Source organism: Saprolegnia diclina (genome assembly GCF_000281045.1).
Source record: "Saprolegnia diclina VS20 unplaced genomic scaffold supercont1.34, whole genome shotgun sequence".
Lineage (NCBI taxonomy): Eukaryota > Oomycota > Saprolegniomycetes > Saprolegniales > Saprolegniaceae > Saprolegnia > Saprolegnia diclina.
This window is the reverse complement of record NW_008246101.1, coordinates 366080-391135: the sequence shown is the minus strand read 5'-3', so window position 1 is coordinate 391135 and position 25056 is coordinate 366080. Positions and strand designations below refer to the sequence as shown.

At 58.2% G+C, this 25056-nt stretch overlaps 15 protein-coding genes across 15 annotated transcripts; 7 read left to right on the top strand and 8 right to left on the bottom strand.

The window, feature by feature from the left end:
• Positions 1 to 2143: 2143 nt before the first annotated feature.
• SDRG_10333 (hypothetical protein) lies at positions 2144 to 3243 on the bottom strand. The gene is made up of 4 exons (XM_008616317.1): positions 3210 to 3243; positions 2968 to 3162; positions 2695 to 2921; positions 2144 to 2640 (listed from the first exon to the last, which is right to left on the bottom strand). The coding sequence occupies exons 1-4, from the start codon at positions 3216 to 3218 to the stop codon at positions 2238 to 2240; spliced, it is 834 nt and encodes a 277-aa protein (XP_008614539.1). The 5' UTR covers positions 3219 to 3243; the 3' UTR covers positions 2144 to 2237.
• A 763-nt stretch (positions 3244 to 4006) lies between these two features.
• SDRG_10332 (deoxyhypusine monooxygenase) lies at positions 4007 to 4935 on the top strand (the record flags this gene model as incomplete). Its single annotated transcript, XM_008616316.1, has 2 exons — positions 4007 to 4142; positions 4190 to 4935. The coding sequence occupies 2 exons, from the start codon at positions 4007 to 4009 to the stop codon at positions 4933 to 4935; spliced, it is 882 nt and encodes a 293-aa protein (XP_008614538.1).
• SDRG_10331 (hypothetical protein) lies at positions 4789 to 5700 on the bottom strand. The gene has a single exon (XM_008616315.1). It carries the CDS (start codon positions 5494 to 5496, stop codon positions 5017 to 5019), a length of 480 nt encoding a protein of 159 aa, XP_008614537.1. The 5' UTR covers positions 5497 to 5700; the 3' UTR covers positions 4789 to 5016.
• Positions 5701 to 5943: 243 nt separating this feature from the next.
• On the top strand, positions 5944 to 6398 carry SDRG_10330 (chaperonin GroS). The gene has a single exon (XM_008616314.1). The coding sequence runs from the start codon at positions 6008 to 6010 to the stop codon at positions 6305 to 6307; it is 300 nt and encodes a 99-aa protein (XP_008614536.1). The 5' UTR covers positions 5944 to 6007; the 3' UTR covers positions 6308 to 6398.
• A 163-nt stretch (positions 6399 to 6561) lies between these two features.
• SDRG_10329 (hypothetical protein) lies at positions 6562 to 9171 on the bottom strand (the record flags this gene model as incomplete). The annotated part of the gene is made up of 4 exons (XM_008616313.1): positions 6562 to 8286; positions 8338 to 8427; positions 8477 to 8938; positions 8989 to 9171. 4 exons carry the CDS (start codon positions 9169 to 9171, stop codon positions 6562 to 6564), a joined length of 2460 nt encoding a protein of 819 aa, XP_008614535.1.
• A 206-nt stretch (positions 9172 to 9377) lies between these two features.
• Positions 9378 to 9996, bottom strand: SDRG_10328 (anaphase-promoting complex subunit 10; the record flags this gene model as incomplete). The annotated part of the gene is made up of 3 exons (XM_008616312.1): positions 9378 to 9551; positions 9596 to 9864; positions 9912 to 9996. 3 exons carry the CDS (start codon positions 9994 to 9996, stop codon positions 9378 to 9380), a joined length of 528 nt encoding a protein of 175 aa, XP_008614534.1.
• A 773-nt stretch (positions 9997 to 10769) lies between these two features.
• On the top strand, positions 10770 to 12864 carry SDRG_10327 (hypothetical protein). Its single transcript, XM_008616311.1, has 8 exons — positions 10770 to 11442; positions 11488 to 11638; positions 11687 to 11814; positions 11861 to 11980; positions 12028 to 12081; positions 12128 to 12205; positions 12258 to 12515; positions 12557 to 12864. The coding sequence occupies exons 1-8, from the start codon at positions 10828 to 10830 to the stop codon at positions 12704 to 12706; spliced, it is 1554 nt and encodes a 517-aa protein (XP_008614533.1). The 5' UTR covers positions 10770 to 10827; the 3' UTR covers positions 12707 to 12864.
• On the bottom strand, positions 12714 to 16609 carry SDRG_10326 (hypothetical protein; the record flags this gene model as incomplete). The annotated part of the gene is made up of 14 exons (XM_008616310.1): positions 12714 to 13046; positions 13094 to 13584; positions 13630 to 13902; positions 13958 to 14147; positions 14202 to 14459; positions 14519 to 14858; positions 14910 to 15056; positions 15171 to 15370; positions 15417 to 15503; positions 15549 to 15689; positions 15736 to 15885; positions 15934 to 16030; positions 16081 to 16424; positions 16466 to 16609. 14 exons carry the CDS (start codon positions 16607 to 16609, stop codon positions 12930 to 12932), a joined length of 2979 nt encoding a protein of 992 aa, XP_008614532.1. The 3' UTR covers positions 12714 to 12929.
• A 733-nt stretch (positions 16610 to 17342) lies between these two features.
• On the top strand, positions 17343 to 18720 carry SDRG_10325 (hypothetical protein). Its single transcript, XM_008616309.1, has one exon. It carries the CDS (start codon positions 17356 to 17358, stop codon positions 18646 to 18648), a length of 1293 nt encoding a protein of 430 aa, XP_008614531.1. The 5' UTR covers positions 17343 to 17355; the 3' UTR covers positions 18649 to 18720.
• SDRG_10324 (co-chaperone GrpE) lies at positions 18543 to 19409 on the bottom strand. The gene has a single exon (XM_008616308.1). It carries the CDS (start codon positions 19379 to 19381, stop codon positions 18722 to 18724), a length of 660 nt encoding a protein of 219 aa, XP_008614530.1. The 5' UTR covers positions 19382 to 19409; the 3' UTR covers positions 18543 to 18721.
• A 329-nt stretch (positions 19410 to 19738) lies between these two features.
• Positions 19739 to 20267, top strand: SDRG_10323 (hypothetical protein). Its single transcript, XM_008616307.1, has 4 exons — positions 19739 to 19825; positions 19878 to 19900; positions 19944 to 20018; positions 20062 to 20267. The coding sequence occupies exons 1-4, from the start codon at positions 19786 to 19788 to the stop codon at positions 20200 to 20202; spliced, it is 279 nt and encodes a 92-aa protein (XP_008614529.1). The 5' UTR covers positions 19739 to 19785; the 3' UTR covers positions 20203 to 20267.
• A 262-nt stretch (positions 20268 to 20529) lies between these two features.
• On the top strand, positions 20530 to 20994 carry SDRG_10322 (hypothetical protein; the record flags this gene model as incomplete). Its single annotated transcript, XM_008616306.1, has 1 exon — positions 20530 to 20994. One exon carries the CDS (start codon positions 20530 to 20532, stop codon positions 20992 to 20994), a length of 465 nt encoding a protein of 154 aa, XP_008614528.1.
• Positions 20995 to 20999: 5 nt separating this feature from the next.
• Positions 21000 to 22380, bottom strand: SDRG_10321 (hypothetical protein). The gene has a single exon (XM_008616305.1). It carries the CDS (start codon positions 22362 to 22364, stop codon positions 21066 to 21068), a length of 1299 nt encoding a protein of 432 aa, XP_008614527.1. The 5' UTR covers positions 22365 to 22380; the 3' UTR covers positions 21000 to 21065.
• A 264-nt stretch (positions 22381 to 22644) lies between these two features.
• On the bottom strand, positions 22645 to 23202 carry SDRG_10320 (hypothetical protein). The gene has a single exon (XM_008616304.1). It carries the CDS (start codon positions 23133 to 23135, stop codon positions 22758 to 22760), a length of 378 nt encoding a protein of 125 aa, XP_008614526.1. The 5' UTR covers positions 23136 to 23202; the 3' UTR covers positions 22645 to 22757.
• A 71-nt stretch (positions 23203 to 23273) lies between these two features.
• On the top strand, positions 23274 to 24788 carry SDRG_10319 (hypothetical protein). Its single transcript, XM_008616303.1, has one exon. The coding sequence runs from the start codon at positions 23798 to 23800 to the stop codon at positions 24740 to 24742; it is 945 nt and encodes a 314-aa protein (XP_008614525.1). The 5' UTR covers positions 23274 to 23797; the 3' UTR covers positions 24743 to 24788.
• The last annotated feature ends 268 nt before the right edge of the window (positions 24789 to 25056 follow it).

Here is a 25056-nt window from a genome sequence, read left to right as displayed (position 1 = left end):
CACAATATTGGCCAACATAACACCTTGTTAGTTGTCTTAGTCTCCTAGACTATATTGTACACTAGTTCCCTTGAACTATGGACTACATGTAACATGCAATACCAACACTTTCCATTGTGCTCCATACGCAGGTGACGAAAGCTGTCTGACCGTCCATGACCAAATTTTTGGTTTGACCACAATTTGTCTGTGTAGGTGGTATTTGTGATAGAGTAGACGGAAACACCTGCATTAGATACATCACAAGGATGGCTCGGGCGGCGTACGATTGCGACGGCTCGGCCGCGTGCGGTGCATCGCCTTGGTATCCAAATTGGTTCAAAGACGCAAGCGAAGCCGCTCAGCAAGCTCACCGTCGCAGTAGCAGAGCAAGAAGCAGTCGCTGCCGCGCAAGCTTATTGTCGGACATCGCTTGAGACGCGGGTGGTCGTCCATGGCGCTGTAGACTGAACCACCACGCAGCGCTAACTGTGGTGCAATGCAAAGCGATCGAGTGACGTGCGTGGCGTTCTTGCGTCGTTGAAGCGACTGGTACGCGGCAGACTGCCGCGTACCAGTGATTTAACCATAGATGAGAGGCCACTCAGTGTCAGAAGCTTTGTAACGACAAAGTTGACATTCAACGTCAGTTCTCGGGTTCGAGACAGGACAAATGTAGTGGGCCACGCGCTCGATCACCACGAAATGACAGTTGATGAATGCCATGATCGGCCCGTAGATAACGACGGCGATGGCCACGAGCGTCGGGTCGACTTCCGAAAAGCACTGTTCATTTCCAGTGCTGGAATCCGAACGAGACAATGCCGAGACCCCAGTACGCAAACCAGACATACACCGCATTTCTGTCTATCAGACAGGACGAGGAGCCGAGTATGGAACCACCGAGCGCGAGAGGTGCAAGATGCTGAGAAGTACCAGAAGCAGGTCACTGCTCTCCGAAACGGCAATGGTCGACGTGCCAAAACCAATCGCATTGAGCCAAATGTCAAGCACATAGAGTGCCGCGACCCACGGATCCATGAGCACAATGGCAGTTGGGTCGCCAAGGACGAGTTCAAATTCCAGCCGCCCGGCGGCATGATCGCGCGGTGGCCGCGTCGGTGCACGAGCGATTCGAGCTGCCAGCAGTGGATATAGTAGTGAACATCGAGACAGTACCACACAAAGAACGTCGTTCCAATGCGATAAATGAACAGCAGCCAGACCTTGATTGGATCGCGCACGGCCTCGTGCACGAAATAGAGTGTCACGACATCGCGATCGCTGTCGGCACTTTTATTCGAGAGGGCGTCACCAGGCACGAGCCAGAGACACGACCGGCCAAAGACAAGTATGCACAGGCGTGAATGGTATAATAGCACGAACCGTTTCCGTCAACGGAAGCAAATGTGTTGGTGGTGCTCACCGACTGGCCCACGACGTTGCAGATGAGATCCATGCGCGCCTCGGTGTAGAAGATGAGCCCGATAGCCTTAGCAACACATTGGTCAAGTAAATGTCTCGGTCCATGCGAAGCGGTCCATCTTGCTTGTGCAAACGCGCGTGACTTCGGCGTTGTTGCTTGCGTCGACGAAGAGGACCGAGCTGATCGGCAGCGTCGTTGAGTAGCTCAATATCCTTTTGCAATCGCAATCGGACCCTCGACAGTTGCTTTTATTGACCTCGATGGCTCCCGTGATGTAAATAAATATTCAACGTCAACGACGGACCCATTCATCGACAATTCGAAACCAAAGTGATGTCGCGGCAGGATTGCCAACGCCCCAACGATCCGCGACTACCGCCTGCGCCGCCACCACTTCGGCTCGTTTATCAGCATCGCTCGATGCACAACGTCTCGTCCAGTCTCGAACAAGGTGGTATGTTGCAACACCAATTTACTAGCCAACCGGCGGCGTATATCAAGTGCGAGATGTTTTTGATTGCAGGTGGCAACGCCGCAATATGATAGAATATGCGGTCTCCCAATTCGACTCAACTCGCATTCGACAGCTATGTGAGGCTGCACAAGTTGCTTTGTTATCGTATCCCCATCAAGCACTGTGATGCACTTTGAAGACCTTAATCTTTCAAACAGACGTGTGTCTCGACGAGACCTACATTGCTCTGTGTCCAACTCGAACGCAGGCTTTCTCAAGGTTGCGTCTGCTCGTGCTGTCCTAAAGTCCTTGTGGTTATCCAATATATAAATGGGATGCTATTCGATTGTTAACGCCAAGCATGTGACGACGTAGCGTTTACTCGGACGCTGGGACGCAGCTGGTCACGACAAAGTTGTCGTCGAGCATACGCCCGACGCTCTCGCCACCGAGCGCCTTTGGGATTGCGCTCATCGGAATGCCGTGCTTCTTGGCGTCGACGACGAAGCTCTCGGCGTTCTTGAAAATCTGGATCTTTTCCTTGGTCTCCGGATCGATGAAGTTGGAAATGATCTTCCACGTGCCCCAAAACACGAACGGTGCGTTCACGAGGTACATGCGGAAGAGCGACTCGGGGTAGTAGACTTGGCCGAGGTCGAAGATGGGCTTCAAAAAGTTAATGACGCTCGGTGCCATGTGCTTGAGGCCAATGCCCGAGAGGTCGAAAATGCAGATGTGGCGGTAGATGCGGCGTCCTGCCCGCTTGGAGACTGCGGCCATTCTACATCATTGAAGACTATAAGATCTTGTCCGAGAAAGGACGATTTGAATGTACTCGGCCCGAAGTCGTTCCATGTGCTTGGCGCGGTGGAGCAAGACCTGCTCGAGGTTGAAATGCGAGAGGAACGCATCGAGCTGGATGTCCTTGAGGCGGTCGTAGTTGATGATATGCCCGTAGTAGTCTTCGCCGGAAATCATCGACGGCCACGACTGTGCAAACAAATCGGCTTGGTCGAGCTTTATCTCGAGTAGCTCGTCGGCCTTGACCTGCTTGCGCCACTCCTACGTGTTGTTAAACAAGAGTTGTCGTCGCATGGCAATGGCCTACCAGTACTTTCTTCGCCTCGCCGATGGTCTTGCTCATGCGGTTTTTCTTCTCGCCGCGGTATGCGCGGGCAAGGCGAATGCAGAATTCTTCGTTGCAGTCGGTCCCAAACTCCTTCTTGATCGCGTCATAAAAGACTTGGTCGACGTCGGTCAGCGGCAGCGACTCCTCCAGTAGGACAATCTCGGTGGCGCCATCCTATACGATGAGCATCAGCACTAAGATCGTAGGGGCGGGCGTTGTACTTGTTGCATCACGGCGGCCGGACGACGATTCGCGAATGCGTTTCCAGAGACTTTGCCCCTGGCCGGTGTGCCAGCTGAAAATAGATACGAATGTAGCCAATGATCGTGTGTGGATCTGAATGCTGACGCGTGATTGGTGGGTTTGACACGTTTGCGAGTTGTATGTCGGCGACCGGTGGAAAGGCTGCATGTCCGTCGCTGTGCCGAGAGGAGGCGGGTGGTGGTCTTCGCAACGGCAAGGGAATCGCCAACGGCGACCGGTGTTCATTATGGTTTAGCAGTCAGCATCGATGCTCTTACACTGCAATTTGAGTGCCCTTTGGACTCGGTGGGACATACCACCGACAGAGTACTGTACTAAAATTTTATTTGCATTTGACGCTGTGTCGATACTGTACTATTTCATGTCAGATCTAAGCCATCTTGTTGTCCTGCCATGACCTCAGCTGACCAACGAGCTGCGGATCTTCCTACGAGAGATCAAAGTCCAATCTTTCAAAGACTTATCGATATAAACACACACTATAGCTATGCGTAGATGGGTCTTGGAAGAGTGCGATAGGATCCCGCGGAATGACTGGCGAAAATGGCGCGCGGGTCCAATCGCGATCGTCAACGTGGAAGTCGCGGGAGCATCCTAAGTCCTGTGATTGGCTATAATCATACCCAATGGCGCACAAGAAGCGTTTTGGTTGGTGGGAGGTGCCAAGCATTCCGGATACGCTGGTGCGAGGACAAGCGGTATCCGGTGACGTGGTCATGACGTCGGTGGCCTGCGCAACTTCTCTTTTGCCAACATGTCGGACGGCCCTTCCTTCGACCAGCTCCGCGCGTCGCTCCTCGACCTTTCGCAGCCCATGGGCAAGCGCACCCGCGCCGTCTTCTACCTCCGCACGCGTGGCGGCAAGGACGACCTCAAGGTCCTCCTCGAAGGTAGGCTACGCCACGCCACGAGGATCCTGCGCTAAGATCGTCTGTAGCCTTGGTCAACAAGGCCGACTCGGAGCTCATGCGCCACGAGCTCGCTTATGTCATCGGTCAGTTCCAGGACGCCGATGCGTGCCCGACGCTCGAGTCGGTCGTCGCCGACACGTCCGACGACTGCATGGTCCGCCACGAAGCCGCCGAGGCCCTTGGCGCGATCGGCGACGCGAGCTCGCTCGAGATCCTTGAAAAGTTTAGCCACGACGACGCGCCGGAAGTCGCGGAGACGTGCGAGCTCGCGCTTCGCCTCGTCAAGTACAAGCACACGCCGGTGGAGGACGAAGGCGTCCTCGACCGCAACCCGTATCTCTCGGTCGACCCGGCGCCGGCCATGGAGAAGACCAAGACCACGGACGAGCTCAAGGCCATCTTGCTCGACACGTCGCGCTCGATGTTCGACCGGTACCGTGCCATGTTTTCGCTCCGGAACCGCAACTCGGAAGACGCGGCGCTCGCGCTCGGCGAGGCTTTCGACGACAAGAGCGCGCTCTTCCGCCACGAGATCGCGTACGTCATGGGCCAAATGGTCAACCCCGTGACGGTCCCCGCGCTCAAGAAGGTGCTCGTCGACGCCAGCGAGCACCGCATGGTCCGCCACGAAGCCGCCGAGGCGCTCGGTGCCATTGGCACGCCCGAGTGCGAAGAGATCCTCAAGGTGTACGTCAAGGACGACCACCAGGTCGTGCGGGAGAGCTGTGAAGTCGCTCTGGATATCATCGACTACTGGGCGCCGATGAAGTAAGCAATCTACTAGAAACCTAGATACGCGAGTCTGAATATTTTGTACTACACCACTTCCTACTAACTAGCATTTGTGAACGACTCAGAGAGACGTCAAGGACAATAGGTCTTTTCGAAAGCCAGCGAGCTGACTTGCCGTGAGGGCGCAGACGATGCCAAACACCAGCGGGCCCGCAACGACCAGCGCCACAGCAGACGATGTTAGCGCGGCGACCAAGGCGGCCTGGCTCGTCCGCAGCCACACGACGAGCATGACTACCCGCACTGTTGCGACCATGATCGGGCGCGAGTCGACAGTGCCGGGAGTATATACGGTCGCCAGCGTCAAGCTCGTTTCGAGCACGATCGTGACGGCGGTCGATGCAAAGATCGCGGCCGATGGGTGCGGGTAGAGCTGGTGGGCAAAGGCAAAGGCGCTAAGCGAGAGCAGGGCGCCGAGGCTGGCGATACACAAGGTCCAGACACGCGTCCGCGTGATGGTTTGCGCCTGCAAAATGCGAACAAGGCGGTGCTGCTCCGTGTCCTTGGCGGCCAGCGACGCGTCTTGGACTCGACTCGTCATGAAGTGGATACCTCTGCCAGTTCAAACCCGATTTTGCGAATTCGCTGAAATGCTGGATGGCGTGCTGACTCTGGGCAAGAAGCCGTTGACACGCGGTAAATGGCTCCAGCTGGTCACGCTGGGTCTAAAATCTAATGCGCACACCCCGAGCGATCTGGTGGTCGACCGTTCCAGACCGCTGCTTGCGGTTGAGGAATATCGGTGCAATCTGGTAGGGTGAGGATGCTTCCCGCCACATTCTAGAACGTCAAGTTGCGTGTGTCTAGCCCAACTTATGTACACTAAATCCCAGCGCCTATCGTTCTCATGCACACTATTCACGAGAGTTTGCGCACGTGCGCCATCGCGCAACTGCACGTGCTGCCAGCTTCAAGTTCAAACATACACTATTTCACGACTTCGGAACGTTCTCGAGCCTTCGACTTGTGGATATGTGTTTAAAACACTTGATGCTGTTGGAAACGTTTGCGGTGGTCAGTATCGAATTTTCCTCGGACCCCGTAGTCGAACCATGTCGAGCCTCCGCAAGCTGCTGCCGCTTGGCAACCGTGTCCTCATCAAGAAGGCCGAGCCCGTGCTCAAGACGGCCGGTGGCATCTACCTCCCCGACTCGGCCAAGAGCACGCAGAACGAGGGCGAAGTCGTCGCCGTCGGCCCCGGCGCCCGCAACCACGAGGGCACGATCATCCCCATGAACGTGGCCGTCGGCGACAAGGTGCTCCTCCCGGAATACGGCGGCAGCCTCCTCAAGCTCGGCGAAGACGAGTTCCACTTGTTCCGTGACGAAGACATCCTCGGCAAGTTCAACTAAATGTCATTTGCCGCCTGTAGTTTTGATAGAAAGACGTATTGCGTCGCCTGTAAAAAAGCCCTCTCAATGGACATCACTGGTGAAAGGGATACCGCGTCTCTCTTGCAGCTTTGGCCCTCCCAGCCTTGCGGCCATTTCGCAGCCCTCACCTTGCGACGCCTGCATGATCCATGCTTCGTTGCAAGCATGGCCACACGCAAGGTACAACATCACTTAGTAGACGTTAGCATGCAGTCGCAGTCTACATGAGCTGCTTAGACGAGGTGGAAATGAGCACAGAGCGGGTTCTTCTTGGCCCCGCCACACGTCGTGTCGTGCTTGATCATGAGATGGAAGAGTCCATCCTCGGCCGTTCGGTTCAAGCCATGACCGATCTGCGGTAGTGCAAACGACCAGTCATCAAAGCTCAGCTCAAAGCTCACGGTCGTCGACGCCGACGGCGCCAGCTCGATCTTCGTAAAGCGCTTCAGGAGCTTGGCCTCGGGCACGGCAAACCGCCGGACCTTTTGCGACAGAAACAACAGCACCACTTCTTTGCCGGCGCGCGTGCCCACATTGGTGACGCTCACGTCGACGCGGAGCCGGCCCGTGACCTTGTCGACGCGCCACGCGCTCAGCGTGAGGTTGTCGTACTTGAACGTCGTGTAGCTCAAGCCCGCGCCAAACGGCCACTGGACCGGGCACTCTTTAAAGCCTTCGGTGCACGCGACATTAGCGCGGTGAAAGTACGGCAGCGCATGGCCCGTCGTCGCTGGGTACGTGAGTGGAAGGCGGCCGCTCGGGTTGACGTCGCCGGCAATCACCTTGGCGATCGCGTCGCCGCCACCCGCGCACGGCAGGAAGCTCACGAGCACACCGTGGACGTGGCGGAGGCTGTGCCCGAGGAGCCGCGGTCGGCCCGTGATTACGACAACAATCACGTTCGTCGTCGTGACGCGGCTCAGCGCCGCAATGTACTCGAGCTGCCCGGACGGCAGCGTGAGGTCGTCGAGGTCGCCCGACTTTTCCGCATACGGCGCCTCGCCGACGACCACGATCGTGTAGTCGGCGGCCGCCGCGAGCGCGAGCGCGGCGCTGTGGTTCGCAGCTTGTGGCGCGCTCATCGCGTGGACGCTGCCCGGCGGGCCAGCGTTCGCGTCGACGTCCGTATCGAGGACCGGGACGCCTTCTGCGTACACAACGTTTGGAAAGCGGGCGGCCACGGCCTCCTTGATCGTGCGGCCATACGGAATCGCGTCCGAGTCGTCGGTGCCCTGCCAATAGACAGTCCACCCGCCGCAGAGGTACGCCTTGTTGTCGGCGAGCGGGCCGGTCACAAAGATCTTAGCATTTGGGTTCTGGATTGGGAGGACCATCTTGGGATTGACCGCGTCCACGGGCTCGACGGGCTTGTTCAAGAGCAGCACGACGCTCTCGTCGGCGGCCGTCGCTGCGAGCGCGCGGTCTTCGTCGCTGCCAACCGTCGCCACCAAATTCTCGTGAGTCGAAGGCGGTGCATCGAGGAGCCCGAGGCGCTGCTTGAGCGTGAGGATGCGACGCACGGACGAATCGAGCCGCGCTTCGGGGATCGTCGACGCGTTCACGAGCTTGAGTAAGAGCGACGTCGCGCGGTGCTTCTTGCTCACCATGTTCATGTCCAAGGACGTGTGGTCCATGACCATCTGCAGTGCTTCGAGCTCCGTCGCCGCCACGTGGTGCTCGGCCACGAGCCGGTGGATCTCGTCGTCGTCCGAGACGAGGAGCCCGTCAAACGCCATGTCGTTGCGCAGCAAACCTTGGAGCAGCTTGGTGCTTTGGACGACCGGGTCGCCGTTAACGCTGGTGTACGTCTCCATGGCACTGAGGACGTTACCGTCGCGGACGGCAGCGAGGAACGGCGGGGCGTAGTAGTTGACCAAGTCAAAGTCCGTGATGATGCTGTCGGCGCGGTCATTGCCGCTCGTCGGGTTCGAGTACCCGATGAAGTGCTTCATGCAGGCCTAGCACATACGAGTAATGCATATCGTGCGTTGTACAAGAAGAGGGCGGACCGCTGAAGCGTTGGACGACTGGATGCCACGTATGACAGCGACGCCGAGAGTCGAGACCACATGCGGATCTTCGCCCATGGTCTCATACACCTAGACCGTATATAGTCGGATCGGTTGGAAGATAGAGGTTCATGCGTACCCGCGACCACTTGGGCTGCATCGCAATCCCGAGCACGGGACTGAAGATCCATGGGATGCCGGCTGCGAGGCTGTCCTTGGCCTCGATGCGCCCCATCGCATACGCAAGGTCGACGTTGAAGGTCGATGCGAGCGCGAGAGGCTGCGGGAAGAGCGTCGCGTTGCGCACATAGTTGGCGCCGTGCGTCGTGTCGATGCCGTAGATGAACGGCACGGCGCTGTGCTCCTTGTAGATGGCCGCGATCGTGTTGAGCACGACGCGCCACTCGGACGCCGACCACCCGACGCGCCCGTGCGGGCTGCTGTTGGCGTCAAAGGGCGAGTTAAAGTACGACCCGATCCCGAGCTTGGCGTACACGGCGACCTTGGCGCGGTTGATGGCGAGGGCCGGCTCCCGGCTCTTGCCGTACAGAATGTCGCCGATGTCGATCTGCGTCATTTGGCCCACCTTTTGAGCCAGTGTCTATAGCGCATGTACTACATGAGCACTCGATCCTAGCAAGGTCAGCGGACCATAGATTTCAAGAGAGCTTCGACGCGGTCGGCATCGGATGGCGCGGCGGCGAGGTGCATGGCGCCTGCGAGCGGCGCCGGCGCCAGCATCGTCGTGTGGACTTGGGCCATGTACACCATACACCATGCGACGCTGGCAACGCCGCCGAGGTAGAGCATCATGCGCGAGTCGCGTCGGCTCATTTCTTATTGTCGCGAATGGCGGCGAGAGCAGTTGTGACTGTTGCGATCTTTGAGCGTATGCGGACTTAATCGGACCAGTTGAAGGTGTCAAATTATTGCATCTGGGCTCTAAAACCGCACTTAATCGAGCAGTTGAAGTGACCACGGCAAGTGCACCGGATGACGGGATGACGCAAAACGTTGACGGGACGCAGCGGACGACGATCTTACCGGATCGATGCGAAGGACGAGAAGGCGACGCTCGAGGGCTCAGGGATCTGCGCGCCAATGGACGCGGCGACGCGCGGCGCGTAGATCTTGACCTGGCGGATGTGCGTATCTCGGCCATTCTGGTGCATGCCGAGCACAGCAATCTGGAGAAAGAAGGTGCGCAGCGGCTTCTACGGTAGAGCTACAGCGCTGGAACCATGGCGAATGGGCGCACCTCGCGCGACGGCTGGCCAAGGGCCAGCAGCACCTGCTGGAGCGGGATGACGGTCCAGCCCGATGGCTCGACGATGGTCTGCGTCTTGATGTCGACAAGGTCGTGAAAGGTCGAGCCGGCGCGGATTGCAATCTTCCGGGGCGTGTAGCTCTCGTCGAGCTTGTAGTCAAGGTACAAGGCGACCTCGTGCACGGTCATCTTCTTGTGGAATTGGATGTTGATCAGATGCGGCTGGACGCCGTCCGACTGCCAGTACGTATCGAGGTTGTCTACTCAAGCAAGCATGTCATTACCGGCGCGGTCCATCGCAGTATACCATCGCGCAGCTGGTGGACGCCATTGCCGGGCTTGGCCGTCGAGAGCGACCACACCGCTTCGTCGCCAATCTCGCGTTTCTCCATCCCGGAGTTTACCCGGACCGATTCCTTCTTTTGGTGTTGTTTGTGGCAATGCGTGACAAGTTCGCGCATCTCAAGTGCGCATTGCCATCGCGACCTTGGATTGGCCACAATCCGTTGCGCGGCCTCCTGTCTTTTTGGATCGGCACGCTACGTGGCTCCTTGCCGGCCCACTATTGGACTACGAACGCCACAAACAAAGAGTCGCAAATAAGCACCGCGTTCTGAGAGCTGTTCTTGGAGGAAGGACATTATGCATAGCGTCAATAGCAACACTCGTCAGATGCATTGTTGCTGCAACCAGAGCTTACAGGCTGTGAATGTTCAGCTTGATCAGCAATTTCACTTATCGGGCTTAATCTTACCCTCCTGTGACGATGTTTTTGGCTCGATTCCGGTCGTTGTTTGTCAAATGATGATTGCGTGCGTACGGACTCGTGCGACGTCCTCATCGCCAGAGGTGCCATGGCATGCGCACGAGGGCTTGCCAGGAGCTCAGAACTCGCAACATTCCCACGCAAGCTGAATGACGGTGGTGCCACCAACGCAGACGCTGTCGCGCCATGCGAATTAGCAAGAGCGCTTCCAACGGGGCGAGCCTTGGAGGCTGCTTGCTGGCTTCGAGTAGCGGTCTGTACACGCTTGGTCTGCTTGGTTTCCTGGGCGTGTGGGCTTGTATCTTCAAGGATTTGCCACGAGACGTGTCGCATATCGCGTGTCAAGTGCGCGCACTTGGCCCCGTCGTGAGGTTTTTAGTATTCCAACCAATCACAATCCGAGGATCAAGAAAGGGCTTTTGGGTCTGCCAGTTGCAACAAGGGACAGACCAACAAGATGAGCGACGCCGAGAGTACGCTGCCCGCACCATCGACCGCGTCGCCGCCGCCAGCGCTGACGATCGTATCGCCACCGACCTCTCAGCAGTCGGCGTCTGCGGCAGCGCTCGTCGCTGGCGACGTGATTGCGACGTCGTCGCCACACCATGCGGGCACGGACGGCGGCCGTGCCAACTCGTTCACCAAAGCGGGCACGGTGCCGGACGCCAACTTGAACCATGCAATGCTGTGGCGCAACAAAAGCGTCTCGTGCGACGCGCTCCGGTGCTTTGAGGCGTCGCGCAAGGCGTACATCGACCCCGCGCAGATGGCCGACCGCAAGTACTGGGACGTGTTTTGCGCCGAGCTCCAGACCGCGCGGGACACGAACGCCCGCCTCGTGCGCTTCTTCACACTCAAGATCCAAGCCGACATGGCGTATGCAGAGAGCCTCCGGCGGCTGCGGCTCGTGCTCGAGACGTCGGACGTCGGGGGCCCCAAGCTCCAAATGGCGTCGTCGTGCGACAACGCCCTCCACGCCCTCGGCGAAAGCCAGCAGCAGCTCTCAGACAAGATCGAGACGTTTACGAACGCGATCCAGCGTGACGTGCTCGCGCGACCGCTCCAGGAAATGGTCCTCTTCCTCGCTCTCTACCAAACGCTCATGCACTGCATGTAGGTGACGCAGTACGAAGAGACGGCGACGACCATGGTGGCGGAAGGCACCGCGCTGGACTTGATGCTGCGCGCATCCCAAAAACGCGTGCAAGAATCGTTTGCGGCCTACGACGACCTCTACCGCGAAATGGAGCGCGCGCGTCAAGCCAAGCGTCGGTCCACCGCCTCCTCTTTTCAGAGTATAAACCATCCTTGGATAGAAGAGAGCAGCAGTCATGCGCACGATCTCTGGCTCGCCGAAGCGGCGTACGGTGTCAACGTCCAGAAGCTCCAAGCTGCGCGTGTCGAGTACGTGACGGGCATGGCCACACTCTTTCAGCAGTTCAAGGTATCGACTTGACACACTGATGCACTTCCGTTGACGGCGTGGCTAGACGATCGAAGTCCTCCGCGTCTCGGTGACCCAGACCGCGCTGGATACGTACTTGCGCAAGCAAAAGACCATTTTTGAAGAGCTCGGCGGCACCATGACCGAGCCCCTCGGCAGCACGCTCGTATGTGTTTGCCATCAGATCTGATTTCGTATTTTGGTTTGGGGTAGAAAATGCACGCGGAAAAGGACCTGCTGCTCACGATTCGCCGCATTCCGCGCAACGTACACGATGCACCTCTGTCCATGTCGGATGCCCATTATGACGTAGAACACCGCGATGGCGCTCGCCGATGCGCAAGAAGACAAATTTTTCGGGTCGTTCCGGTCGCCGCTCGCGAGTCCGCTGGTAGGTTTTCCTGATTTCACACTTCATGCCGACGCAGCTGAGGATCTTGTAGCTGGTTTATGGCGGCTTTCTGCGGTACCAAGTGTCGGCGACCATGTTCAAGTCGTGGAAGGACATGTTTGGCGCCGTGACGCAGGACGGGTACCTCCACCTCTTTGAATGGACCAAGGACAAGCGGCCGGACGCGGTGCTCTCGTCGCTCCCGACCTCGGACGACGGCGTCTCGTGTGTGACGTATGCGTCCATCTACCTCCCCAACTCGCGCCTCGCGATCGCCAAGGGCACGGTCCCGACGTTTGAAGTCAACGAGGTACGAGGACTGCGAGTCGACTGGATCGAACGCCCGTCTAGGCGGTGGCCTCCTCGGGGCTCTTCAGCGTCTTCAAGACCGAGTCGACGCGCCGCCACATCTTTCAATGCACGTCCCAGACTGAGCTCATGGACTGGGTCGTGGCCGCCAAGCGGCTGATTCCGGACCCGACTGCGCGCCGCCACTCGTAAGAGCTTTCGTAATTATTAACCTCGCGACCCCTTCTGGGGTGGTCGTCTGCATACAAAATGCATTGTCACATCGTGTTCGTGGGCTCCAAGAGGATCACAAGCAGCACCGTCGTGTACAATAATGCGAGTACTCTTTACCGTCTTGGAGACGCGCAAAAGCATGTTTTTTCGGGAGGAACTTCACTTGAGGGCGTTAACGAAGCGGCCGATGCCAGACGAATAGCTACAGAGCGCGGGCGTTGAGCTTGCTCACTTTGGTCTTGGCTTGGATGCGCACGAGCGACTTGATGGGCCACGTCGCCTTGCACACGGGGCACACAATCGCCCCTTGCGACTCCAACTAGCACCATTGGATGAAGTCCTCGGGCAAAGACGAAGGAGAAGCACCTTTTTCCAGCAGCGGTCGCAGCAAATGTGGCCACAAGGTGCGGCGTGCGACATGTCGAGCACGTCAAAGCAAATGCTGCACTGCGGGTTGGGGATCGCGACCACAGGCGACGCGGCCTTGCGCTTCTGGCGCTGGGCCGACTTGGCCATGGCCTGGACCGCGTCGTTCACCGAGACAGCGCCAAAGTTCTGGTACGACCGCGGGAGGAGGGCGACAATCGGGTCCAAAAGCTCGGGGTATGGTCCCAGCATGGCCGCGATCTCGGGCATGTCTTCCGGCGCCTTGGGTACGTTTCGGATGAGCGATAAGAGCTCGTTCATTTCTTGCGGCGAGAGAATCGCGCGCGCGTTCTGCACCACCGACTCGAGCGACGACGACGCAGGGCGCACGGTGGCTGTCGACGCCGACACGACCTGCTTCTCCAACACATTGCGCAACGACGGCGCATGCGATGTGGTCCCGCTAGCGACGGGTGCCTTGACACTCGGCGCTACGCAGCCTTGAGAATGCCAAAGGAGCTAGACGACACGTGTACCTGGTAGAACTGGCGCAGGAGGTTTTACTGGCTTTGTCAAGAGCTTGGGGTTGACGTACGACTGACCATCGCCGATTGCCACTTGGCTGTTGGCCGTCACGTCCTTTGGCGGCGGCGGCGCGACGGCGACCTTTGGCGCGGGGGTCGGCGCCTCGAGGCGTTTGGGTGGATTGAACGGAAGTGGCGCCTTTCCGACGGTCGCTGGGATCGGTGTCGTCGCGTACTTGTCCTTGTTGTAGCGGAAAAAGCGGACAAGCGTGCCATGGGCTTCGCCTATCGATTCAAAAAGTGAGATCTATCGGGACGTATGGAGTATATACGGTCGTACCGTAGCTGTTGAAGTTGTGGCAGTACGACTGCAGCCACTTGGAGAGCGTGCCACGCTGCTGCGCGTAGCCAAAGCGCTCGTCGAGGAGGATGATCGCGCCGTAGTCGTGCCGGTGGCGAATCACGCGACCGATCGCTTGGTTGACGGCGCGCGCGGCTTGTTGCACGTACCAGTTGTTGCCCGTGAGTTTCTACTCCGGATATTGTCAATAAGGACGTGCTTTGTCGTTCTAGTCAGGACGTACTGACTCGCCGGGGGGCACGATCGCTTGGTCCAAGAACTCCTTTTTGAGTACAATCTTGGGGTCCTTGATGGGTGCAAACGGGAGGCCGGTGATGACGACCGCGCGTCCGTTCTCGTTGGAAAAGTCAATGCCTTCGCTGACCTTGCCGCGACAGACCGCCATGAAGATGGCGCCTTGCGGACTCGACTTGATGTCGTCATGGTACGCCGTCACAACGTCCGCAAATTCGAACCGGTTCTTGGGCTCGACGTGGATCGTCTGTCGCAGAGTGTTAACTTGGGATACGACGTCGCTTTGGCTGCAAAAGTTGGGATTACCTTGAGCTGCAAGAGGCGGTCCCAAATGCACGGCTGCTGGTTGGCGGGTTTGAGCTGCCAATGCGCAACGCATTGGTCCATGATCGTGTACGACGGGAAGAAGATGAGGAGGCCATTTGGCACGAGCCGAGCAAAGTTGATGAGCGTGTTGCCAAGCTCGACGAGGTACTCGACCGAGCTCCGGTACTGGTAGCTGCTGTTGAGGCGCTTCCCTGTGACGCCGACGCCCACGACGCCAAGCCACACTTGCGACGCGTCAACCACATGACAGTTTTCGAGCTGAATGGGGAAAGGAATCCCGAGCTCCTTGGTCGTCGTATCCAGCGGCGAAAGCGTCCCGCTATCCAAAGTTCAATGCGATGACGCAGACGCTCGATACAGTCGGGTGTACCTCGTGAGAATAATATTGTGCACCTTTTGGTCGTAAATTTCTTGCATGGCGACGCCCGGGTGAAAGCACCAGTAGTGGAACCAGCGCATCGTCTTGGTGACGGTCGGCCCCGACTGGTATCGTCGCGTCACTTGGGTCCTAATGGTGCTACCTCAATACACGACGCAAGCGCGCTGCCCTACTCCTCTTGAATGTGCACGCGGAATTGCTTGGTCATCTAGGCTTGCATCAGAACACTGGTACCATAAGCGAGGTCATGACACCTTGTGGTGGTTGTCCTTGTCCCGAAAGATCGTCTTGAGAAACGAGACGAGGCTCTCGAGCTTCGAGTTGCGCGGGTTGCTCGCATTGCCGCCGTCCGTGATGGCCTCGATCACCTGCTCCGATATGCCGAGAACCATGGGCGCCGTGTCGAACGAGATGTTGAACGCCTTGAAGAAATCGAAAATGTACTCGCCCGGCTAGGCAACCATATTCGTCTCGACAAAGCCAAGGCGCTGAGACTACCTTGGTGCAGCCGCCATCCTTGGAGACGGGGAACGACAGCAGACCTCGCTCGATCTCCATGAGGAGCTCCATGAGCGTTGTCACCGACTATACATCGTATGAGCGTCGATTGCAGGTAGAGGAACCAGTGACCTGCGCGCTGAGGAACGAGCTTTCTTCGGGCACGTAGCGCGAAGTCGCAATCATGCGATGACACTCCTGGGCCTCCTTGATGCAGCCTTGAATGTCTTCGGTCGAGAGGCTGTACGACGCTGCCTCGCTCGCGATCGACTCCTACATAGAGACATGCTTTGTCTGTGATGACAATGGCAGCACATACGACGTTGTGGGCTTCGTCAAAGATCAGGATGGCGTTCTCGAGGGAGACGCCGAGGGACGCGCGGAGGGGCGGGTCCACGAGGTAGTTGTACGGCATGAAGATGACGTTGGCCTTCGAGAGCATGTCGCGGCTGGCGTAAAATGGGCAAATCTACGTCGTGCGTTGATACCGATAACCGCAAAAGGACGACGAGGCGACCTGTCGCTCTCGGTTGACGGTCACGAGCTCTTCAATGTCCATGATCCGCGGGTTGCCGCCCTTCTTGGACTGGTCGTAGCCCGACTTGAAGATGCAACTAATGCCATGCCATCACCACCTCGGGGCATGAAGAGGAAGCATGGATACCGCAACTGCTTGGCGGCTTGGCGACACGAGTGGTTCTGCTGGGTTCCTCGCATCTTGGAGATCTCGGGGTGGACGCAGAGGTGCTCGCGCGAGCCAAGGATCGCGACCTTGGGCTTGTACGCGGTCTGCTTGAGCTCCTTCACGACCTGCTTGAGCTGCGTATGCGTCCGCGATGAGTAGATGATCTTGGGCAACACGTCGTCGTCGTCTTCGTTCGCGTCGCCTTCGTCGTTGGGGAGGTCTTCGTACTCGAGCTTCTCGGTCTTCTTCTTGGCGCTTGTCTTGGCCAGCGACTTCTTGCGGTGCGCAATCCATCCCAAGGTCGCGCAGAGGAGGCAGAGCGTCTACCTGCGCATGAGGTCAAGCGAGGTCGTCGTCGCCGTACCTTGCCCGTGCCCGTGGGGCTCTCGAGGAGCGCGTTCTGCTTCGTCTCGAGGGCCATGATGACCTTCTCCATGTACACGAGCTGCGACTCGTAGGGCGTGAAGGGGAAGCTCACGGGCACGCCCGCGATGTGGACCGTGGGCATGGTGGCGGGAAGAGATCCGAACTGCGAACGAACCAAGTGGGGCGCGCCGATTAAGTGCGAAGCGGACTTACGCGAACGTTAGCAAAAGGTGTTTCACGTGCCATTTTTGGCGCCAAATCTTTCAAGGGTCGCACGAATTGCTATTAGTCGGATACACCGCGGGCTGCTTTCGGGATGAATGCCAGTAAGGACCAGGGGTCTAGAGACGACAAACGCCATATCTATATTCCTTTCTATACGAACTGTTCGTAGTTTGCAACGTGTCCGGACGAGCAGTTTCCTTCAACTGCCGTATTATCACGCGATACCATTCAACTTGCGATGTAGTAGCTACCGTGGGTGGCAGCCGTTTGTACGTAGTCGACTCCAATCGACTAAAAGGCAAACGAATGGAAGCAGTGTAACACGTTATGCGAATCTAGCTTCCACGAGGCTCGCCGTACGCTCTCGACTAAGTTCTTAGCAGTCGCTGCCGGCCAAACGGACTGCACATTTCAATGGCACGGGTTCTTTCATCGCGTACAAGCATCGCCTCTTGGAGCCTGTGACACCTTGACTCCTCGGTTTCGACCTGGACCGATGGCAAACCGGCGCGGGAGGTTTGTGGCAGGTGAGTGATGGTGCTGCCATCATTCTCGTGTCCGTGGGCATGTTCGCGCTTGCTTCCGCATGGCTTGCTCGCATGGAGCGCTCCTTCGTCTTCACTCTTTCATTTCGCAACAAGTAACAGTATCAGCAAGCCACGTATGTTTACCATCGGCCAAGCTCCCAACGACGCCGTCGTGTTCCTCGAGAAGGACCATCTCGATCGCGAGACGCTCAAGCAGATTGAAGCGATCGCGGCCCATGCCTCGGTCGCACATGCACGCATCATGCCGGATGCCCACAAAGGCAACGGGTGCTGCGTCGGCTTTACGTGCCACTTGACCCCACATGTCTTGCCGGGACTCGTTGGCGGAGACATTGGCTGTGGCGTTGCGCTGCACCCGCTGCCGTCGTCAGCGATCGCCAAGAAGCAGTCGCTCGCGCGCCTCGATCGCGTCATCCAGGAGGTCGTGCCCATGGGCAATGGCCACGACCGCGTGCATGCGACGCCAGTGATTGCGCCGGCGCAGTACGCTCCGTTCTTTGCCCAGGCGCAGGTTGACGCCGTTGCCTTTGTCGACGCCTTTGGCGCCAAGTTTCAGCTCGACCTGACGCCATACATGCCCACGTACAATGACGCGTACTTGCGCGCTCTCTGCGCTCGGACGCGGTCCGACTACGACTACGACCTTCGCGCACTCGGCACATTGGGCGGCGGCAACCATTTCATCGAAGTCAACGTCTGCGAGGCGACCGACGAAGTGTACCTGGCCGTCCACACGGGGTCCCGCAACATTGGCCAAAAGATTGCGCGGTACCATTACGAGCAAGCGGCGGGTGGTGGCGCACCGCAACCACGCAGCCACAGTGATGACGACGACATCACGGGCGTCCAGCCGCACAGTGGCGCGCTGGCGGGCGCGGCCGCCGCGGCCTATTTTTTCGACATGATTTGGGCGCAGACGTATGCGCGCATGAACCGCCGCGCCATCTTGTCGCTCGTGCTTTCGCATGCGACGGCAGCGACGTATGACGCGACGCGCGTCATCGAGTCGACGCACAACTACATCGATTTCCGAGACCTCGTATTGCGCAAGGGTGCGATTCGGTGCCACGCTGACGAGCTCTGCGTCGTCGCCCTCAACATGCGCGACGGCATTCTAATCTGTCGCGGGCGCAGCAACGCGTCGTGGAACTACTCGGGGCCGCATGGCTGCGGGCGGCTGCGGGCGCGCAAGCGCGCGGGGGCCGCACAGAAAGGGCGCGGCGTGGCGGCCGCCATGCGCGGCTTTGTCGCCGAGATGGGCGACGTATATTCGACCTGCGTACTGCCGGCGACGCTTGATGAACGGCCGTCGGCGTACCGTGACGCGGACCTGATTGCGTCGGCGCTCGCGCCCACCGCCGACATTGTGGCCCATGCAAAGACCGTGCTCAACGTCAAAGGCCACTAGGAATATGAGGTTGAATAGCGTCAAAGGTGCATTAGGGTCTATAACATGGGAAAATCTACGAAACGTGAGGTGCTTATTGCTGGGCGGGCGGGGCCTTGATAATGCCCACTTGCGCCGGCCGCAAGCAGCGGCTGTGGATCGAGTAGCCGACCTTCAAGAGCTGGCCAATGGTGCCAGGCGTCTGCTTCTCGTCCGGGTACTCGAACATGGCCTCGTGGAAGTTGGGGTCGAACTTGTCGCCGACCGCGCCGACGCTGTTGATGCCGTACGAGTTGAAGACCTTCTGCAACTCCTTGTCCGTCATGACGACGCCTTCGTGGAGCGACTTGATCGCGACCAAGCTGTGTTCCGGCGACATTTCCTCGAGCGTGATGCTTTCATGAGCGCGCTTGAGGTTGTCCGAGACGTCCAAGAGGCTCTTGGCAAACTTGGAGATGGAGAATTCGCGGGCGTTGTTCACGTCCTGGCGCGAGATGCGGCGCACGTTCTCAGCATCCGCCAAGGCACGGAGGACCTTGTCGCTGAGCTCGGCGTTCTTGGCCTTCAACGCCTCGACTTCGGCCGTGAGGGCGGCAACGGGGTCCTCCGGGGCAGCCTCTTCGGCGGCAGGCGCAGCAGTCTCGCCTTCGCCTTCCTTCTTCTCCGTCATCACCAAGGACGAGCGAAAGAACGAGCGCTTGGCGCTGGCGGCCGCAATGGCGCGGGACTTGGTCAGAACGTGGCGGGCGAGCATGGTCTTCGGGGTGCTCCTGGAAAGAAAGTGGGGTCCTCCATCCCCGAATTAGCTCATCAAATTAACCGGATTCACCGTAATTTAACCGTTATGACGCGGTGGCATATTTTAATGACATATTTCTTTGTATTTGTTCTCTCCTCCAACTCTATTATCTTGTATTTTGTATAAAGAATAGAAGTTAGGTATTTAAAATAGTCCTAAATTGAACTTGTTTTTATTCCCGCTTTGTGGGCTGATGCTTGGTTGGTGCAGAAATCGCTCGTTCGGATTGGCCAAAAAGATTGTTCTAGAACCATCAAGTCTCCCAAATTGAGTAAAATACGCATATTGATTGATACAGGTAAATTCAAGATCTTCGGATCGCGACGGTTCACTTCGATCGCAGATTGCCCGGCAGCAACATGACGAGCCGCGACAACAACAAGCAAATGGAGACCGACAGTACGTCCATGCAAGCCCAAGGCTTAGGTAGCTCATGGCGCCCTCCATGTAGTGGACGAGCATGGCGATATGAAGGTGCTAGGATCACGCTGGACGTCTCCTAGAGCTGTGGTTGTAGAGCGATGTCCTCATGCAGGCCAGCATTGCCATGGAGCAGTACACGGACGAGAAGGACATTTCCAAGCACCTCAAGGTAGACGACGCATCGATCCAACGCCGCCCAATGATCCGATTAGCTCTGGCTCGAAGAAAAGTACGGCCCGACGTGGCATTGCATCGTCGGGTCCGAGTACAAGGTGTCGTTTACGTACGAGAGCAAGAATTTCATCAAATTTAACGTTGGCAAGAAGTGCATAACGCTCTTCCGCCACAACTAGCGCCCGCTTCCCAACCATATCTCTGTAAATACCGTCAAAATCCACCATCAACATTGTTCTTCTCTCTTCTGCGACGCGCCTGCAGAAGCCCAAGCATGGGGTGCCTCACGTTGTTTCAGTGCCCTGCCTGCCACGACCCCGGCGCAGCAGTCGACCACCGCTGCGCTAGCTATCTCCCTGGCGGTGATCCAATTTTGGAGTTGAATGTACGGCTTAAGTACCGTCGACAATGCCGCTTAAGTACGGTTGACGTTGAAGTCTAACCGCTACTTTGCGGTTTGTGAACCGTTTGAGCTCGGTGGCGGTCACTCCTTTGGATTCAACAAGATGTCGGTGGTGCTGCCAGGACAGCGCTTGGGCGCCGTGAGCGACGCAACGACCGCGGGCGACGGAACGTATGTGCTCAACGGAAGCATCTTCGCCTCCGTGGCGGGCACGTCGGCGACGGTCGGCAACGCGATCATCGTCCGGCGACCGGCCGGGAAGCGCATCGCGACCGACTATGTGCTCCAGCTCGATGACACGGTCATTTGCAAGGTCACGAAGCTCACGACGACCCAAATCTTCCTCGACATCCTCTCGGTTCGCGACGACGTCGTGCTCCGCGAGCCGTTTGCGGGTACGCTGCGCAAGGAAGACGTCCGGCCCATGGACATTGACAAGATTGTGCTCGAAGACCTCTTCCATCCCGGCGACATCGTCAAGGCCGCCGTGCTCTCGATGGGCGACTCGCGCGCGTACTATTTATCGACGGCCAAGCCCGGCCTTGGCGTTGTGCACATGCAAGGCTAATGCAACGCGAGACGATAAGATATGCATACTGCTATATACACAAGTCTTTGCCAATACACCCCAATGCGCGCCTAGTCTTCTAGCACTTCGAAACGTGGCACGTCTCTTGGCTTGATCCCGTGAACCTTGCCGTCATCTTCATCATCTTCATCATCATCGTCATCTTCATCATCGTCGTCTTCAATGATCTCGAAGCGCTTGAACGGCTGCGACGTCGTCGGTGCCGATTGCACGGCCTCGGCGTCGTCTTCGTCTTCTTCGATGATTTCGAACCGCTTAAAGGTCGTCGTTGCTGGCGCCATCGGGGGTGCTTCGGGCACGAGCGTCCCGCCGCGCGTCCCATCCACTTCGAGCCACTTTTCCTCTGTCTTTTTCAACAGCTTTTCAACTTCGCGGTTGCTTGGCTCGAGACTTAGCGCCTGCGTAAAATCGCTGACGGCGTCGGCGTACTTGCCACGGCGGAAGCGCGTCATACCCCGACGCGACCACGCTTTCGTGTACGTTGGGTCCAGCTGGATGGCGCTGCTGCAGTCATCCTCGGCGCTGGCGAAGTTCTTGAGGCGGAGGTGCGTGAGCGCGCGGTTGGCATGCACGATCGCACTGGTCGGGTCGTACGCAAGACTCCGCGAGTAATACAAGATCGCTTCGTCGTTCTCGCCGAGCTTGAAGCACTCGTTGCCCTTGGTCTTTTCATGGAGCGCGTATACCTCGCGCTCGGTCAGCGTGAGGACGTCAAGGTCGACCGAGAGTGGCATTTGCGCCTCCTTCATGCGGCGCGCGGTTCGCGCTTGAAGTTCGTCGCGCTGTCGGCGTGCGTCGTCTTGCTTGCGTTGCTCCTCCGCATCCAGCTCGCGCTCGGCGGCTTCGACATCATATTTTTCCCACGACTGCCAGTCGTACGCAGGAATCGCCTGCTTCTTGGCCTTCGAGGTTGTCACCTCTTGGATCAGCGGCGACGGTGACGCGTCTGTTGGCTGCGCTCGACCGCGCACCGCCGGACGATTCCGTGGTGCAGAAACGCGCTGGGCTTCGTCGTCGAGCCGCTGCAGCTTGCGCTCCATGTCGCGCTCCCACGACGCAAGCGCCGCCTTCTCCGAGTCGATGTCCGAATAGGACGGCTGAGACTGGAGTCGTTCGATGCGGTCACGCTCGGCTTTCGGGAGGACTTTGAGCAGTTGGGCTTCGGTCGCGCGTTCGAGCTGCGGGTACTTGCCCTCTTTGCCCGACTGCAGCACGGCGAGGATGTTCTTGAGCAAGTCCGCGTCCGTGCACTTCTCGACGTAGTCATAGTCGAGCATCTCGACGTCCACATCGCGCTTCTTGCGGCTGTGCAGCGAGAAAAAGTCGACCGTCGCTTCCGTGTCCATCATCTTGCTCCTGCCAAGTAAGATCTTATTGTCGCGTTGGATCGCCAAACGTTGCCGTACCGTACAGTACAAGCCGTACTACCCAATACATTTCCAAGTTTAAATACAAGCGTACTAGTACATCGTACATAGCCAATGAAACCGAGACGTACATCCACGGTATCTTGAAGGGGTGGCGACTTGTCCGGCGCCACAAGTGAAGCCCCAGATGAGCTCCAATGGTGCCCTCCTCTTCCTCGGAGGCCCTGCTTCCGTTCAACTCTCAAAGGTCTGACGTCTGGGCTCCGTTTGCATCCAAACCATTCGTGCACGAGATTCTAGTAGCCTGCGCTGACCACATGGCGCCATCGGCCGCCAGAGTCTCACCAGGTCGTCGTGCTGGTATATTCGATCAAATTAGCCTTCGCACGTCTTGGCCGAGCCCTTGCGTTTCACTTTGGTCGCTTGCGTGGCTTCGACGACAGCCCACTCATCTTCGGCTTGTGCCCACGGGTCGAGCTGGGCCGCTGCCTTGTAATCATCTTCGATGGACGAGCCACGTGAAGGTCGCGTCGACGTCGACGACGCATCGTCGTCAATGTCCTTGGCGTCAGCGGCGGCGTCTTGTTGCGCCATTGCAGCCAGTACGAAGGGACTCGTTGTGCCACACGCGTCACAGGCTTCGGCCGTGAGGGTGTTGCGGAGTGTGCACGTGGGGCATTCCCACATTTCCAGCTCCCCGCTCTCTTTCTCCATTTTCAAAATCGAAATGTGATGTTGGCGGAGCGATTGCATCGTCTTCTAAATTTACACGACGCGGCCGTTGACCGGTCGGTTGGACGCTCGAGAAGACTCGGAAGGCCGCCATGAGCCGCCATTTTGGATGGGACTTGGATTCAAAGCAGACGCCAAGATTCACAGACTCTTGCATTTGCGACGCCGCACCACGTGGGATCAGATGCGGGAACAGAGCGCGCCGGATGCACTGGATGCTAGAATCTGGGCAGGACTCTCAAGTGTCGTTGGATCAAATCGAACTGGTTTCTGGTTTGGTCGTCACGCTTGAAGAATATGAAAGGCGTCGCTGCGTTTGCCGTCGACCACAAGATGTTGCGGCGGCTTGGCCCGCGCGATCTTTTGCCACTTCAACTTGGCGCTGATTGGCTCGGTCCACGATCCGCGCTCGTGACGCGCCTAGGCGGATCCCCATTTGAGTCAGTTCGTTGACTGTTTCGTCACCATTTCCGGCGCGATGATTGGTTACTGGTGGCTGCCAGTGACCGACGCGCCAATCAGATGGCAGCAGGGCGCATCGGCGTCACCTGATTGGCTCGCATGCCAATATTAGTAAAAAAGGGGTCCTGGAATAAAAAGATGGCACGAGACATGGGCTTGAAGGCAAGGGCCCACGGAAATCTTTGAGCGACCCATTTTCGCATCTTCGCAGTAGCAGCAGCATGACGCCCCGAACGCCCCCGATGATGGCGACGAGCCCGCTCAAGGACGCGATGGCCACGGAGCTCAAGGGCAAGCCGGTCTCGCCGTACGTCAAGATGGCCGCGGGCATGGCGGGCGGCGTCGTTGAGGCGTGCATGCTCCAGCCGCTTGACGTGACCAAGACGCGTCTCCAGCTCGACCGGACCGGGCAGTACAAGGGCATGATTGACTGCGGCAAGACGATCTACCGCACCGAAGGCGGCGCTGCGCTCTACAAGGGTCTCTCGCCGTTCATCATGCACCTCACGCTCAAGTACGCGCTGCGCTTTGGGTCGTTTGCCAAGTTTAAGGAGCTCCTCGGCGCCGGCGAAGGCGTGAAAGCATCAAATGGCATCAACTTCACCGCGGGTCTTCTCACGGGCTGCCTCGAGTCGGTGCTGATTGTGACGCCGTTCGAAGTCGTCAAGACGCGCTTGCAGCAAGAGGTGGGCGTCGGGCGCTACAAGGGCCCGATCGACTGTCTCAAGAAGGTCGTCGCGAACGAAGGAATCACGGCGCTCTGGAAGGGCAACATCCCGACCATGGCGCGCCAAGGCAGCAACCAAGCCTTCAACTTTATGGCGTTTGCATGGCTCAACTCGAACGTGTGGAAAAAGGAGGACGGCGACGGCAAGCAGCTCGAAGTCTGGAAGACGCTCATCAACGGTCTCGTCGCGGGCTCGCTCGGTCCGTGCTTGAACTCGCCCATGGACGTCATCAAGACGCGGCTCATGGCACAGGAGACGATCAAGGGCGTCGAGCCCAAGTACCGCGGGTTTGTTCATGCGTTTGGCGTCATTGCGCGCGAGGAAGGCAACGCCGCGCTCTGGAAGGGCCTTGTCCCGCGCCTGACGCGTATGGCGCCCGGCCAAGCCATCACGTGGACCGTCGTCATGCGCGTCACGTCCTTCTTTGAAAACAACTAAGCCGACAAAGACGGACCTTAATTATACCGCGTGGTTGACTCTCTAACGCTCTTCTTGTATTGCGTACTACGTGGTCGGTCGACATCCACGCGAGTAGCATCGACAAGATGCTCGGGCTAGCTGTAGCCACAACGTTGCGCAGCTTGCGAAAGAGGTTCCTCCATGCCAACGCCAACGGCGACCAGGACTACTACGTGGTCCCGACACGATCGTCGCCGCTATCGTCATCGAGCTCATCAAGAAGACGGTCGACGCCAAGCTCCAGACGTCGAGCAGTGCGCTTGGTGCGGACGCAACCATCGTCCCGGACGTCT

What these genes read in the sequence shown, in the direction of transcription:
- SDRG_10325 (XM_008616309.1), top strand. Translation starts at nt 17,356, where the DNA reads ATGTTTACCATCGGCCAAGCTCCCAACGACGCCGTCGTGTTCCTCGAG.
- SDRG_10323 (XM_008616307.1), top strand. Translation starts at nt 19,786, where the DNA reads ATGACGAGCCGCGACAACAACAAGCAAATGGAGACCGACA. An exon ending in CAAGCAAATGGAGACCGACA is followed by an intron (nt 19,826 to 19,877) that starts GTACGTCCATGC and finishes CCCTCCATGTAG; the next exon opens with TGGACGAGCATGGCGATATG. An exon ending in ACATTTCCAAGCACCTCAAG is followed by an intron (nt 20,019 to 20,061) that starts GTAGACGACGCA and finishes TGATCCGATTAG; the next exon opens with CTCTGGCTCGAAGAAAAGTA.
- SDRG_10319 (XM_008616303.1), top strand. Translation starts at nt 23,798, where the DNA reads ATGACGCCCCGAACGCCCCCGATGATGGCGACGAGCCCGCTCAAGGAC.
- SDRG_10330 (XM_008616314.1), top strand. Translation starts at nt 6,008, where the DNA reads ATGTCGAGCCTCCGCAAGCTGCTGCCGCTTGGCAACCGTGTCCTCATC.
- SDRG_10320 (XM_008616304.1), bottom strand. Translation starts at nt 23,135, where the DNA reads ATGCAATCGCTCCGCCAACATCACATTTCGATTTTGAAAATGGAGAAA.
- SDRG_10321 (XM_008616305.1), bottom strand. Translation starts at nt 22,364, where the DNA reads ATGATGGACACGGAAGCGACGGTCGACTTTTTCTCGCTGCACAGCCGC.
- SDRG_10327 (XM_008616311.1), top strand. Translation starts at nt 10,828, where the DNA reads ATGAGCGACGCCGAGAGTACGCTGCCCGCACCATCGACCGCGTCGCCG. An exon ending in CACTCTTTCAGCAGTTCAAG is followed by an intron (nt 11,815 to 11,860) that starts GTATCGACTTGA and finishes CGGCGTGGCTAG; the next exon opens with ACGATCGAAGTCCTCCGCGT. An exon ending in AGCCCCTCGGCAGCACGCTC is followed by an intron (nt 11,981 to 12,027) that starts GTATGTGTTTGC and finishes GGTTTGGGGTAG; the next exon opens with AAAATGCACGCGGAAAAGGA.
- SDRG_10333 (XM_008616317.1), bottom strand. An exon ending in GCGAGGCGAAGAAAGTACTG is followed by an intron (nt 2,922 to 2,967) that starts GTAGGCCATTGC and finishes AACAACACGTAG; the next exon opens with GAGTGGCGCAAGCAGGTCAA. An exon ending in ATGGAACGACTTCGGGCCGA is followed by an intron (nt 2,641 to 2,694) that starts GTACATTCAAAT and finishes TCAATGATGTAG; the next exon opens with AATGGCCGCAGTCTCCAAGC.
- SDRG_10331 (XM_008616315.1), bottom strand. Translation starts at nt 5,496, where the DNA reads ATGACGAGTCGAGTCCAAGACGCGTCGCTGGCCGCCAAGGACACGGAG.
- SDRG_10324 (XM_008616308.1), bottom strand. Translation starts at nt 19,381, where the DNA reads ATGCTCGCCCGCCACGTTCTGACCAAGTCCCGCGCCATTGCGGCCGCC.